The sequence below is a fragment of the Pungitius pungitius genome, chromosome 13, assembly GCF_949316345.1.
Source record: "Pungitius pungitius chromosome 13, fPunPun2.1, whole genome shotgun sequence".
Taxonomy (NCBI): domain Eukaryota; kingdom Metazoa; phylum Chordata; class Actinopteri; order Perciformes; family Gasterosteidae; genus Pungitius; species Pungitius pungitius.
The window spans coordinates 15,556,809-15,570,682 of NC_084912.1; the positions used below are offsets into that span (position 1 = coordinate 15,556,809).

A 13,874-nucleotide genomic window follows, 5' to 3' on the forward strand; every position below is an offset into this window, starting at 1 on the left:
TTCACCTCTTAAGCTATGCAAAAGGTTTTTTCTTTCCTCTGATAGGTTGCTGTTGTTTTTCAGCGAGTCTTCGTGGACAAAAAGAACAAAGATGCATTTTCTGCAAATGGACCAAATCCCCAGAATACATGTTACCTTAAAATTACTTTTGTTTTTATGAACAAAATAGTCATCGATTTAATATTCAATAAAATAAGAATTGTTCTTCTTTTGTAATTTCTTGCGGTTTATAATACTGAATGGAGCGTATTTCTTTCTTACAACATAAATATTGATAATATTGATTGAAAACAACAGACGAATGCATTTCTCAAGCAAGGCAAAATTTGATACAACAATTGTACCCGCACTAAATATAATCAGCTTTAAAGTCTTTCATTTGTTACTTTTTAAAATGGGTCCAGGACACGTTAACCGTGGACTTCGGCCATCTCGACCAACATTAAAGGACAATCATCTTCATCAAGAATCATTGTTGGAGTAGTACAAGGATACCTTTGTTGTTATCTTTATGCTTTCACTTCTTGCTCATCCATTGAAATACACATAAAAAAAAACATTTGCCTCTAAATGACGGAAAGTATCTAAACTAGTGAAGAGGTTTGTTCTGCTGCACGTGTCCTCATGTGATAGCTGTTAGGGGTTGTTGTTGTTGTTGTTGTTGTTGTTGCAGTGGCGGAACTCCGCTGCCTGGAGGCTCTGTTTTCACTCCTAAAGAGAGAAAATTCATGTCATTATACAAGCGAGACCAACCGATGCCTTCACGTAGTGTCGTAAGCGTGGAAACTGCAAGTAGAATAAAGGGGAACAGCCCCACATAGTTGCACACATTTGTATTCCACATCGGTCAGTTCAGCTGTTTGAAACAAGGCTTGGTTCATAAACAAATATCATTTTAACGCCCATCACCGCATTACTATGCCCGTGAATATTCTGGTTCCAGTTACTTTAGGCTAATTTATAACTATATCATTAACATAGTTGCGTGTGTTAACCTGAGGCCTCCAGTATGAACTGTACGTTTTTATTGTTATTGTTAAAACTATAAAGTGTTATTTTAAGGGTTGAACTGAATGATCTACTTTCTAACCTGCGACCGGTTGGATGGAGGAAACATACATGGTGACAAAGAAATAAGTTAATTTTTGTATTAGTTGTTAAAAGGTAATATAACCCAGAACTTTTACAATACCCAGTGAGCACAAGACGTTATTTCAACGTTGAAATATGGTTGAAATCGGGTTGAAATGAGGTCTGAACGTCTACGACCTCATTTCAACGTCTTTTCAACCGGCGAAAAAGTGCGAGAAACCTCAACGTGCTAGAAAAGGGAAAATTTCTCGATGATGTGTCATGTTGTAACGTAAGGTTGAAAGAGAGACGATAATATCATTAAGATTATCATAATAATGAATGAAGTGGTCGGCGAAATTTGGACGTCATTTCTTTTTACACCTATAAAATAATGCTATAGCACAAAGTAGAGGACGACATTTTACCGTATTAAAAATCAGGTTGATATGTGGTCTAAATATAGACGTCTTTTCAACGTCTACGAATAGGCGTTGAAACAACTTTCACTTTTAAACCATTTTGCAACGTCTTTTCAACGTCGGGCATAGACGTCTATTCAACGTCTTTTCAACCAAAAAATGTTCACTGGGTAATATGAAATAATAACATGTACAAAAAAAAGTTAGAGTAGAGTTTACGAGGAGCATTTGAACGCACCAGGTCTTCGCTATCACAGCCCGCTGTGGGAGTCAAAACGTGCGACGCTGCTGCGTCCACGCACATAGTAGATCTACAAATGGATGTGGTGCCGCGCGATCGCATACGGAACACGTGATCAGACCCGGCCGCAGCACTGTCACATCTACCGTTGCTGGACCGCGGCAGCTTCTTAGGCCACGGGTTACTTCCTGAATCAGGGTTAGCTTGCTGCTGTTTCTGCTGGTAGCATGTAGACGAGAGCCGGAGACTCGAAGCAGCCTACCGCAGGTGACGTAGTGGCAGACACATAAAGAGGACTTTCGGTGACAACATGGATGTGCGGGTAGGTGTGGCTTCACTTTTATTTGGTATTTATTTCCAAATGACATACAGTGTGAGCCTCGGACGGTGGGAGTGCAGCTACTCAGACGACGAGGAGGAGGAGGAGGAGGAGTAGAAGAAGTAGAAGACTTGTTTATCTCTTTGAAGTGAGCCGACTTGTTTTGCTCACCGAGATGTCCCAAGCCCACCAGCTGTGCGCGAGATAGTGGCCCCTTGAGCCAAAGCCTTTTCGCTACAGATTTATGGCTGTTTGGGAAGAACCCTTTCGCCGATATTGATTATCTGGCTCCTGAAATGAGACACTTTACACGAGTTGACCCTCGGTGTGTTTTCCGACTCTTACCCACTTCGACGCTGAAGTACAATGCAGCCACATGACGTCACGTTAGTTCTTTCAAACTGGACCATTACTTTTGTTTAGTTGAAGATGTGTCTGTTAATATTAACAGTTCCTCTTCCTGATGTCAATAGCAGAAGGGGCTGCTTTAAAAATAGAAATCCTGTTGCATCTGCAGGAAGCTTAAACAAAGCATCACTCCAGAGACCTGTAAACATGTTTGTGGTTTTCCTTAAAGGAGCACAGTGCAGTCTTGTTGAGAGGACTCCTCGCTGAGGCTGGGGACATCTCGTGTGTCACACAGCTGCTGTCCGTGCCCACTAAAGCACCTGTCACCGACTCCCGCCTAATCGACTCAAGCAACAGAAAGTCCCTCAAAAAGCTTTGGTCCTTGTTTTTTCTTCCTAAATGTCGCTCCAATGTCACAGGCAGCTCTGCGTCCAGTTGAAGGACGACACCAAGGCGGAGTGATTTCTGGGTGTGTGTTTGACTAAAAGTCGCCGCGACGTCCCCGTCTGATTTCCCCCCCTCGATGTATCCAGGAGCAGTCACCTCACACCCAGTACATTTCCATGAGAACATGACCTCCCCACCGAGACAACAAAAGCTCTCCTTACAGAATCGCTTAATGCTGTGCGAGGGGCAGCAGAGGAACGGGCGTCCGCTGCTCAACAATGAGGCCGACAACACTTGTGCAACGGGCTCTTTGTGTGAACTCTGAATCGATTTCCCTGAGGCCTAGAATAAAATGTAATGGTCTGGAAAAGTGTGGGTGGACCCGAGAGGGAAGCATGGGCCCGACCCGTGTTGGATAACAGTGAGAGGCCTGCGTGTTCAGAGACTCGCCTTTTGGCACCGACGTTGGATGACGCTGGTTTTATCTTGTCCTCGCGGTGACAAGATAACCGGCACGCGCACACCTGCCCATTCAAACACCATCCCGATAGTGACCGCCCAAGCCCAGTCTCACTGTTACACACACACACATACATGGTAATTCCCCCCCCCCCCCCCCCCCCAACTCCCAGTACTCCCTGTCTGGCTGCACACAGCCGATCTGGCCTAACCTGTATGAGTGGATGTCATCCCAACAAGCAGGTGTGACCGCTGTAGCTCGGGGTTGGTGGGCGGACCCCTGTGGCTCACTGACAACCCTCCATTTAAGCTCCGCTCACTTAAAACACCTCAATGTTCTCTTCACGAAACTCCCTTTGCACTATTCTCCCCCTCCCCTCCCCCTGTGTGCAGATAATGCTTGAGATTCAAACAATGAGCACAGTGTTTCATAAGCTCAAGGCAAGTGGCCTCAGCGTGCTATTAACAGCACGTTTATATGGGACTCGGATTGCTCAACATATTGTCTGTTGAACCTTAAGCTTTCCTGCATCTGATTGCGGCCGTGTTGGAGAAACAAGGGTCCACGTCACCAAAGTGCCTGCTATTGTGCCATAAAACTCCTATCATTATGGAAAGATAATCTTTTTGCACTATGGATTTGCTCTCCGGGGTCAATTCAGTGATATGGCTGTGATTTGAGACCAGTTTGATCTTTTTAGGCTGTGACAAATCTGGCAGCGCTTATTGGTAATCGGGCTCAGGGCGAAATCTCCTCTAGTTCAGTCTGTCTGAAGGCAGACTTCCTGTCGTGTCTCATTGTGGTTGATTACCAAACCTCCGGCTGGTTGGAAGTGTTGTTTGTGGCTCTGGTTGCTGGGAGGAGTCTGGTGATCGTTCAGCAGGCAGCTGAGAGCGGTCTCTCACTCTCACCTGGAGAACAAAGGGACGCTGGCAGTGTGGCTGTGAGGGGGCATCTGAACTCTGTGGATCTGACAATGGCTTCTCATGTGAGTACTGGCATTTGGGACTCTGGTGTCATGTGACTTGGAGAAAAAGTTGCTCGCCTTTTTCAAAAACAAAGAAAGTCCCCTTTTCTGTGAGTTGAGGGAGTGTTTTTTTTCTTTTCAGCCTGACTGTAATAAGAGCAAATCAATATTTAAGGATTTTATGAGATGATATGCTGGAGTGTTATTGTATGTCTGGTTATCTTGCAGGTACACAAGTGTGCGTCTGGTCTCTTCCTCATATCAACATTCAGATAAAAAAAACCCACAATCAGTAGAAGATGTCTGTGTGATGTGAGGTTCTCGTGTTCTTAACCCAAGCTCCGCATACTGTATGGTGTCTGTGTCCAGAGTGCCTTGGAGGTGTATCAGGAGATGGTCCTGCTGTACCTGGAGGAGGGCCGGCGGCAGGTCAACTCGCGCTGCGTGGACATGGAGCCGTGGCAGATCATCGGCGCCACGGTCCTCACCACACTGGGAGCAGTCTGGATCAAAGGCTTCTTCTTCCAGCAAGAAAGTAAGCGATCACATGCGATGCGTGGGTGGGGACTAAATCCAACATGGTAAAGCACATGTAAAGAGCTATCTTAGCCATAGCCATTTCTAATCTGAATTTTTGAACAGGTTTAATCTTAATCTACAGAGTCGTATCTCAAAATAGGTTCTGAGCTAATAAGTGAATCTCTTTTGTTATGTTTTACCTTCTTCCTGTGGTTAACATCTTCCATTTAACTACTCATTCCTCCCTAATGTTTGACTGAGTAAATACCGTCAATCAACAGGACTTTCTAGATCTGCTATCCATCAATCATCCATCAATCAGTGGTTAAATTCCTCCGCGACAAACCCAGCTCTGAGCGAGGCGTCTCACAGAATGTCAACATGCCTCTGATTGTCATGCAGCGCGTGTGGACGTGTGATTAGAGGTCACAGTCAGCTGTTTAATGTCCGTGGCGTGAGTGTGTGGCAGCCTTTCACCACAGCTGCTGCCTCACGTGTGTTTCGCTTCCTTCCTTTTTGCCGGCAGGTCTCCCGTCCAGAATCAAGAAGCTGTGCTTTCGACTCATCAGAAAAATACCCTTTGTTGGCGCAAATGTAAGTGTCAGTGGTGAGCGGGTTCCTTCTTTTCCCACCAGATGTGCACGGACTCTGGCGTCTGAGGCTCTGTACGAGTGACGCTTGGATGACTGAGCACACCATGGCGGGGGGGAGGTGGGGCGTCAGACCTTTGGCACACTGAAACATGCTTCGGTGATAACATTTGGTTCCTTCGGGGTCATTGCGTCACTGTCAGGCTTTATCAAAAGAGCGCGGAGGAGGTGTTGACGGGTAATGGACGCGTGCCGAGACCCCACTAACGCTCGTTAGAGGGAATGACTTTTCCCTGGTTTTTCACTGCATCCAGAGAAAGTCGACTCGTTTAAAAGTAATGCTCTCCCCTGGTTACGACAGATCCAGAGCCAGCTCAACAAGGCTTTGGTGGACATGTCTGCCAGTCTGTGCACGTTGAAGGAGGGGATGAGCTACACCAAGCAGCTGCCCTCCAAAGGCCTCTCACAGAGCCAAGTGCTGGACAAGATCCGAGAGTATGAGACTCTGAGTAAGTCCTCATTCATTCTTCAGCTTCATTATCTGAAGCCTGACGGCTTCGATGCTGATAAGAAAGAGTGTGGCCTTTGTTTACATATTGAATAGAAAGAAATGTCTTGTGTGGCTGCAGATGATGTGCAGTGGGAGAAGGGCTGTGTTTCGGGGGCTGTGTACTGGGGCGATAAATCTCTGACCAGTCTGCTGGTGAAGGTACGTAGCTTTGCATCATACGTCTCTCTGGGCTGAGTTGAGTTGAGTTGTTTCTTTTTTGTCTATTTCTTTTGGAACCAACAACAGCTGTTCTTGCCTTGTTTTGATCCCAGGTTTATGGAGATTTCGCATGGAGCAATCCCCTCCACCCAGACATCTTTCCTGGTGTGAGAAAGATGGAGGCAGAGGTTGTCCGGATGGCTTGCACACTCTTCCACGGGGGACCCAACTCCTGTGGCACAGTAAGTTCTGACAGTCAGGATCACGGATTGTTTGTTTAAGTGAAGGACGGATGGGTCCAGAGCATTTCTCCAGCTCTCTACCTTGTTGTCCAGGTTACTTCGGGAGGAACTGAGAGCATTCTGATGGCCTGCAAGGCGTACCGAGACATGGCGTATGAACGCGGTGTGAAGTACCCTGAAATGTAAGTTGAGCTTTATTAGATAAGGGTGATGACAGTTTTCTTGTTCTCAATCATTCAGTCTTCTTGGGTTCTTGGTGTAACATGAATGAGGATCCTTCCTGGGCAGTGTAAAGCTTTCTACTGTAGGCTATTGACCTATTTACATGATAACAATAGATTCAGTCCCGCAGTGTCTTTCATATCCTCTATAAAAGGCTTCCATTTCTTGTTTAAATGTTTAACTTTTTGATCCTCAACCAATATGTGATGTTCTCTCGAGGTATAGAATTATTCATTAGTGCATTCATAGACGTTCACCTTCCTACTTTGTGCAGTCTGGCACCTGTGAGCGTCCACGCGGCCTTCGACAAAGCAGCGCATTACTTTGGCATGAAGCTTGTCCACGTTGCCCTCGACAAGAACACCATGCAAGTAGACGTGAAGGTAAGGACGCAGTGTGTGCCCATGGACGTCTCTTCTTGGACTTGTAGTCTAATTGTCTTTTTTTTTTTTTTTTTTTCTCCGCTCCAAGGCAATGAAGAGAGCCATCAACAAGAACACTGCCATGCTGGTGTGCTCGACGCCTCAGTTTCCTCATGGAATCATGGATCCCGTTGAGGAAGTAGCAAAGGTCAGGAGCCAAACAGCTCTCCACTGAAAAGGTAGTGGCGTGAAAAGGCAGAAGTGAAATGTCATGACACTTTCTCCTGGTGTGTTGCAGCTGGCTGTGCGCTACAACGTCCCGATGCACGTGGACGCCTGTCTGGGAGGTTTTCTCATTGTCTTCATGGCCAAGGCCGGTTACCCACTCTCCCCGTTTGACTTCAGGGTAAAAGGTGTTACCAGCATCTCTGCTGACACCCACAAGGTAAGGGGTGGTTTCCTATTCTCATTTTTTTTCATTTCCAAGCTGTAAAGGATACAAAGAAAGTTATATTTTCCGAATAATCTGGAAATAGCAATGAATTTTAAGACTTGTATTGACTGCTGTATGCTTCCCCCCCAGTACGGGTTCGCCCCCAAAGGTTCCTCAGTGATCCTCTACAGTGATACAAAGTACCGTCACTACCAGTACTTTGTAGCTCCGGACTGGCAGGGGGGGATCTACGCCTCGCCCTCTGTTGCAGGCTCCAGGCCGGGTGGAATCATCGCCGCCTGCTGGGCGACCATGATGCACATGGGGGAGGACGGATACGTCAATGCCACCAAGAAGATCATCAGCACGGCACGCAAAATCCAAAAAGAGTAAGACACTCGTGCTCAATGACCTACAAGGAACTCCAATTTATACACACCATATTATTTACATATTCCTTTCTTTCCCTTTTTGGCAGAGTCAACAAGATACAGGGTGTGTTTGTTTTTGGGGAGCCAGAGGTGTCCGTGGTGGCAATAGGCTCAAATGATTTTGATATTTTCCGTCTGTCTAATGCGCTGACAACAAAGGGCTGGAACCTGAACACACTGCAGTACCCGTCCAGGTACGTGCATGAAAAACACCTAGAAAAAGTTATCATTAATAGTCATCTGTGTAACATTGATAATGTGACGTCCTCTTTCACAGCATCCACATCTGTTGCACAGTTCTGCACACGCAGTCGGGCGTCGCTGATAGGTTCATCCGTGACGTCAAAGAGCAGGTGGCCATCATCATGAAGAACCCCAAGGAGAAAACCACAGGAATGGTGAGACACACACACACACACACACAACTACTTGGCATTTATTCAGGTACAATCATCTTAAACCGTCACATTTGATTTTAGTTTGTACTCAACCATGAAATTGGTGGCACAGTTTCCATTTATCGAGCTCACGGCGAAGCACGTGCAATGCGTTCAGCACTCTGTTGTTTACCATGCCGTTGGTACGCGTGGCATTTAGTTATTCACCTTTACACGAGCTGCTCGTGTGTCTGCTTTAAACCGAGTGGAAACTCCACCCAGCAGGCAGGTTGGATGGGAACACACCCAGCCTTCAAGCCAAATCCTGCTAAATATAGAAAAACAGCAATACAAATGCCCTGTCACTTTCTACATTACTGAAGCTCAGAATGTCCCATTGACAGTTGGGAGGGACTCAACTTTTTTTGTCTAATGGGGGGGGGGGCTGCAGCGTCAAATACCACAATTGCTTTCCTCCCGGAGTATGTGTACACCGCTCAGACAAACTGTTCTGTGAAATCATCAGAATATGTGTTTTTGTCAGTGCCGTGCGCGTGCTGACTCAGTCCTGCCCTCATGTCTCAGGGGGCGATCTACGGCATGGCCCAGTCCATCCCAGACAGATCCATGGTGACGGAGATCTCCCGAGGTTTCCTGGACTGTCTCTACAGCACCGAGGTGGCCAAGTCCAACACCAGCCACATGAACGGCAACGGCAAAGCCCACTGAAGCAGGGTGGGGCCGCCCTGGCCCCCAACCCCCTGCTCGCCTCCTCCAGGAGCCCCCAAGCGAGCGGCTCAAAGGTTGCCTTATCTTGCATACATACACCATACCGAAAGCCTCTGCAGAGCTCTTCTGAAGCACAAGCCATTCTCATTTAAAATGACGTGTAACATTGTGCCTAAATGGCACAGAGAAGAAACGACTGGTTCCAAACGAGGTTTAGTCTTTAATTTTATCCATGTGGTGGATTTTGTGGTTTCATGTGTTTGAAAAGTTCATTTCAATTGTGTCTTTTGTTTAATGTGTATGTCTGTCATAATCTCAACCCATTCCTTTTTTTTTTTTTGATTTTTTTTTTTACTCCCCGAACATTTCAGCTTGTTTTCACCATCTGTGATGACTCAGCAAAAAAACAGACCACTGAAAGCTTGTTAGCAAAGCTATGCTGCCCTCTATCATGAAAGCAGAGTTACTCCTTATTACTGACCGTGTGGGGAGGAGGCCTGACGGAGCTGAAAGGAATCATCATCCCCTTCATGCCATACTTCTCTGATGGAAGCATTTATTGTAAACTTAAAAGCAATGGAATACTCTGAAAAAGTCAGGTTAACCTGTGAATCACCTGCTCTTATAGTAGGCGTTTGTCTGGAAGTATTTGTTGGCACTTAGTGTGATGATGAAACATTGTGGACATAAGGAGAGATTTTGATAGTGTGAGATTTTAAATGTCATATCTAATAAAATTTGTAAACAGCCCATCAATATTTAGAAAGTGGTTTGTAAATCCATAGCTATTTAGTTGCTTTGGTTACATTTCAGATTTTCTCAGATTTGGTACTTAATCAATTTAACCTCCCTTAACTATCCGGACTGAAGGCTTTACTCTCTTACAATTGATCAAGAAGCAGAAATTCAATATTTCCTTCATGGACACCCATCTACCACTTCAAAAAATAATCAATCAAGTCTCCTAATACAAACTACCTCGGTTTCTTCTCAACGCATACGTAATTTATTCCTCCGCTGCATCCTGAATGCCCCTTCCCCCCCCCTTCCCCCCCTTCCCCCATTTCTATCATAATGAACTTCCCAATATAAGGGCATTTAACAGAAGTGTTCTTAGATACCGATACTGAATGGAGGACCAGTGTGATGGTCCCGTGTTGGGAGAAAGCCGGTCTGCGCTGCCTGAGTGAGGCTTTATTTTGGTAAATATCCATTCAGCAGGATATTTACACGCTCAGTAACAGATTGGAGCTTAACGGTGCGTTCTGTAACACCAAAATGACCTTCTTCCATGTGCTCTCCTAATATTGCTTGTTGTATTAGTGTATTTCCTTTAGACTAATTCCATGTTTGTGCAATATATAACTTTTCCTTTGACGTGAAAGCGCAGAGATTGCTATATGAATGTTTGAGAAGTCATTAGGAGTATTTTGTGACTGCTTATTGGCCTTGTTATTGTAATTTAACAATTCGTGTGACCACTGGGTGTTTTTGATCACTTCATTTAAAAGTGTTTGTTTTTAGCTTTTGTGTTTACTGCTAACGTTTTAAGAGTTTAGACATGAATGTTTGGTGGATTTTAGTCAGTACTTTAAAGGACTGATAGACATAAGATTCCCATTGGTGATTGAAGCTTACACTATAAGTCCATCATTTAATACTGTGCTTAGTGACAGGGTGTGGAAACCTTACCCATGCAAAAAAACAAGACTTTCAACCATCACTAATATATTGTGGCAATTGAACGGTAAAGAATCTCTTCTGAATAAAGCGTTAAAGCCGTCATTACAAACCGTAATGCAGGGATTCTAAATGGTGACATGATGAAGCAATAATGAGTGTTTGCCTCTGTGCCTTCGGAGGTCTGGACTTATGATGTCATCGCACCTTTTCTCTCCAACATCCTCAGGGATGTGGCTTTGCAGCTGCATCATTAAGCGCCGCTGGTCTTTCAAACATGCACCTAGTGGACCAAGTAACCCTAATGCAGACAAACTGAACCTTGCATTGCTCTTTGAATGGATCATTCTGCTTTTGATGTCAGAAGCCTTGAAAAACATTCTGATCAGTTTTTTGGAGTCCCGTATTGCATTTGACTGTGCAATTTTTTTGACTTCTGTCCACCCCTGAACACGATTTCATCCTGTAAGCTCCTGAATGTACAAGGTTTAAAGAATTGTTCTCTTTTCAGAGTACATGTTTGAATCAAGAAGCACCTGCCGGTTTCCCTATAGCCATTGAACGCTGACCACAGCAGATGTCTCATGTTTTCAATAAAATGCATTTAGTCTGGTAACCTTAGTTTGTTTTTTTATTCATAACAAGGAGAGTGACAGAAAAAATGCACTAAAACATGGCCCATAAAACCCAAGTGAGAGGAACACATGTACATTGAATGCTATCTGTAATAATTCAATGTTTGCTTAGGATTTACTTGAAGTCTTTTAAGTGTAAACATCATTCTACCATTGGTTCATAATCTATTCATCACACGTAGAACTAACAATTCTTTAATACACACATTGGACCCTTTGCAGTACCCAGAGGTACATTTAAGTAAGGCATCTTTGGATTGGCAGGTCACATGGTTACAGATTCCTCAGATGAATGAAGGGCGAGGAGCTGATGAAGGGTCGCTCACATCAGGGATGCCTGGTCAATGAAGGTGGCCAAAGTGATGTCCCGCTGGGACAGCCCCCCACAGTCATGTGTGCTCAGAGTGATCTGGACCTGGGGGGGTGGAAGGGAAATGGAGCTGGAAACTCAAATAACAAGAAACAAAGTAACTCGGATGGAAAGCCGCCTTCATAAAAGCAACATCCACTCCGGTTGTGCTGGCCTCCTTTTTTTCCCTCTTTAAGCCTCCGTGTGTTACTGATGACCCCGTTTTAAACACCACATTGCAAATGCTCAACAATTGGGACAGATCCAAACTCTCATGGAGTCAGCGGGAGCGCGCCTCAAAGTCTGTGAGGGAACCCTACACACCTGTGTGATCTCAGCCCACTTCGGTTATAAGGACAGTGCTTTTAAATGGGAGCATCTGTAAACGTGTTTATTCTTTTTTATAATTTTGGCTGTGGAATGTGGATAACGTAGGTTAAAAAAGACTGATGAATGGGATGAATGATTGTCATGACATTAAGCGTTTCTGGAACCAAGAGAGTCGGTCAGGACCAAATCCAGCTGTGCTCTCACAGAACAATCTTTGCACAAGTCATATTTTTACCTTATTATAAACATTGAACCACTCAGGGTGATGGTCCATCTTCTCTGCCTGCAAAGCCACTCTGGACATGAAACCAAAAGCCTGAAAGGTAAAGGACTCATGCACTTGAACAGATTAATAACACACAGTCAATGCTAATGATTGAATATTGATTCATCAGATACCTGATTGAAGTCTTTGAAAATAAACTCTTTGTAAATGGCGTCCCGTCCCACAACCTCCACCCACTGAGCGTTGCGTAGCAGGGGGAGTAGGTGGGTTCTCTCCTCTTCAGTCAGACTCTGAATTTTCCCAGCCTGCGAGGGCAGAACAGAAGGGAACATGCACAGCAGATCTCAGAGGGCAGTTTCTCTTACACACACTGTGATTGGTTGCACGGGATCCCATCTGGAAACAATGAGAGGCTGCATTCCTGCTATAAAACACTGGTTCATAGTAGTGGGAGGGGAGTGGGCCTCCCTTCTGGTCACTCAGTTCCTAATTCTGACACATGATACAGGGTCACATGTTTCTTCTGCTGCTTGCATACAGCCGTCGGGACCCTGACTCCAAAATAAACAGCACTTTCAACATTTCACAACATTCCTCAAATAGAGGATGGGTCCTTTTGAGGGCTTTGTCCCCACACCAGCAGTCATGCCTACAAACCTGAGCAAACAGATGACACGATCAGAGAGCAATGACATTAACCGGTATCCTAGCAACAGTCTAATCTGCTCTGTCGGCAGAGAGAATGGTCAGCACACAGCCACTGGTTTCCACCTCTGATACTCATCAGATGTTGTTAATGTGGCACACACACACACACACACACACACACACACACACACACACACACACACACACACACACACACACACACACACACACACACACACATGCTAAGTCATTCTTAACCTTGCAGAAAACCTTGTATCAAAGGTTTCTGCATCCTCAGTTTGCCATAAAACATTATCTATACGACTTTTAACCTGTGAGAGTGACTACATGGCAACAAGTGTGTAGGTGTTAAGTGTGTGAGCAGCTCTGTGTGGCGGACTGAACACACACACAGACTCAGTGAAGAGGTTGTGTACTCACCATGTTTGCAGAGTGTTTTCATGCAAGGAGGAGGTTCGGCTTCCTGCAGCACAAACCTGTTCTGGCAGCCAGCGAGAGCGCCTGGAAAAAAACCCTTTCAGCCACACAAGCCGTGGGTCCTGATCAGCTGCCCCTGCAGAAGCCTGAGCAGAAATCCTCACTGCTGATAGGTCTCTAGGCAACATGTCAGCTGGGGCTTAATCATAAACTCTCATCTGTTGCACAAGGCGTGCGTCAGGCTAGTATTAGCTGTGGGATTCTGCACAGACTCGTACACTGTTAAAAGAAGGAGCTTCTGTCAGCCATGCACACTTTTAAATGTTGTGTTGTCTATGTCCACTAAAACATGAACTTCATTGTTCTGAATAACACAGCACGCTGTGAAGGATGTCTCTGTTCAACAGGACAGCAGGTTTTGAAGCAAGCGCTGCTATTCAGGGAGTTCATGTCAAAGGTTAATGAGCTGCTGCTGGAGACTGGCCCTGTGAACTCATCTGTCACAGCGAGCGCTCAGGGAAATGAGCTGCTTAATGAAATGAGGAGAGGGAGAGGATGTGACAAGTGATCAACATTTAACAGTTGGCCGGCTGGGGAAATGAGACTGGTGCTGCGATTTGGAACATAACCATTAGATTAGAGTCTAATGGTTTGGATTGTGTTGGGAAATAACAAGCCAGTCACTTTGACTTCCCCACAAGCTGCATCTTCATCATCAATGCTTATTTTATTCATCTAT

General features: G+C 45.2%; 2 protein-coding genes across 3 annotated transcripts; one reads left to right on the forward strand and one right to left on the reverse strand.

Annotated features, from left to right (window-relative positions):
• The first annotated feature begins 1,900 nt into the window (after positions 1-1,900).
• On the forward strand, positions 1,901-11,125 carry sgpl1 (sphingosine-1-phosphate lyase 1). Of its 2 annotated transcripts, none has more exons than XM_037465415.2 (14): positions 1,901-2,056; positions 4,585-4,750; positions 5,261-5,328; positions 5,686-5,833; positions 5,954-6,033; positions 6,147-6,275; positions 6,369-6,457; positions 6,772-6,880; positions 6,969-7,067; positions 7,158-7,304; positions 7,443-7,681; positions 7,771-7,917; positions 8,001-8,121; positions 8,686-11,125. In XM_037465415.2, the coding sequence occupies exons 1-14, from the start codon at positions 2,045-2,047 to the stop codon at positions 8,827-8,829; spliced, it is 1,698 nt and encodes a 565-aa protein (XP_037321312.2). In that variant the 5' UTR covers positions 1,901-2,044; the 3' UTR covers positions 8,830-11,125. The 2 variants fall into 2 exon arrangements, with proteins under 2 accessions (XP_037321312.2, XP_037321313.2); XM_037465416.2 differs by lacking the exon at positions 1,901-2,056 and adding an exon at positions 3,434-4,236.
• A 9-nt stretch (positions 11,126-11,134) lies between these two features.
• pcbd1 (pterin-4 alpha-carbinolamine dehydratase/dimerization cofactor of hepatocyte nuclear factor 1 alpha) lies at positions 11,135-13,284 on the reverse strand. The gene is made up of 4 exons (XM_037465417.2): positions 13,139-13,284; positions 12,223-12,354; positions 12,059-12,139; positions 11,135-11,559 (listed from the first exon to the last, which is right to left on the reverse strand). Exons 1-4 carry the CDS (start codon positions 13,139-13,141, stop codon positions 11,467-11,469), a joined length of 309 nt encoding a protein of 102 aa, XP_037321314.1. The 5' UTR covers positions 13,142-13,284; the 3' UTR covers positions 11,135-11,466.
• Positions 13,285-13,874: the final 590 nt, after the last annotated feature.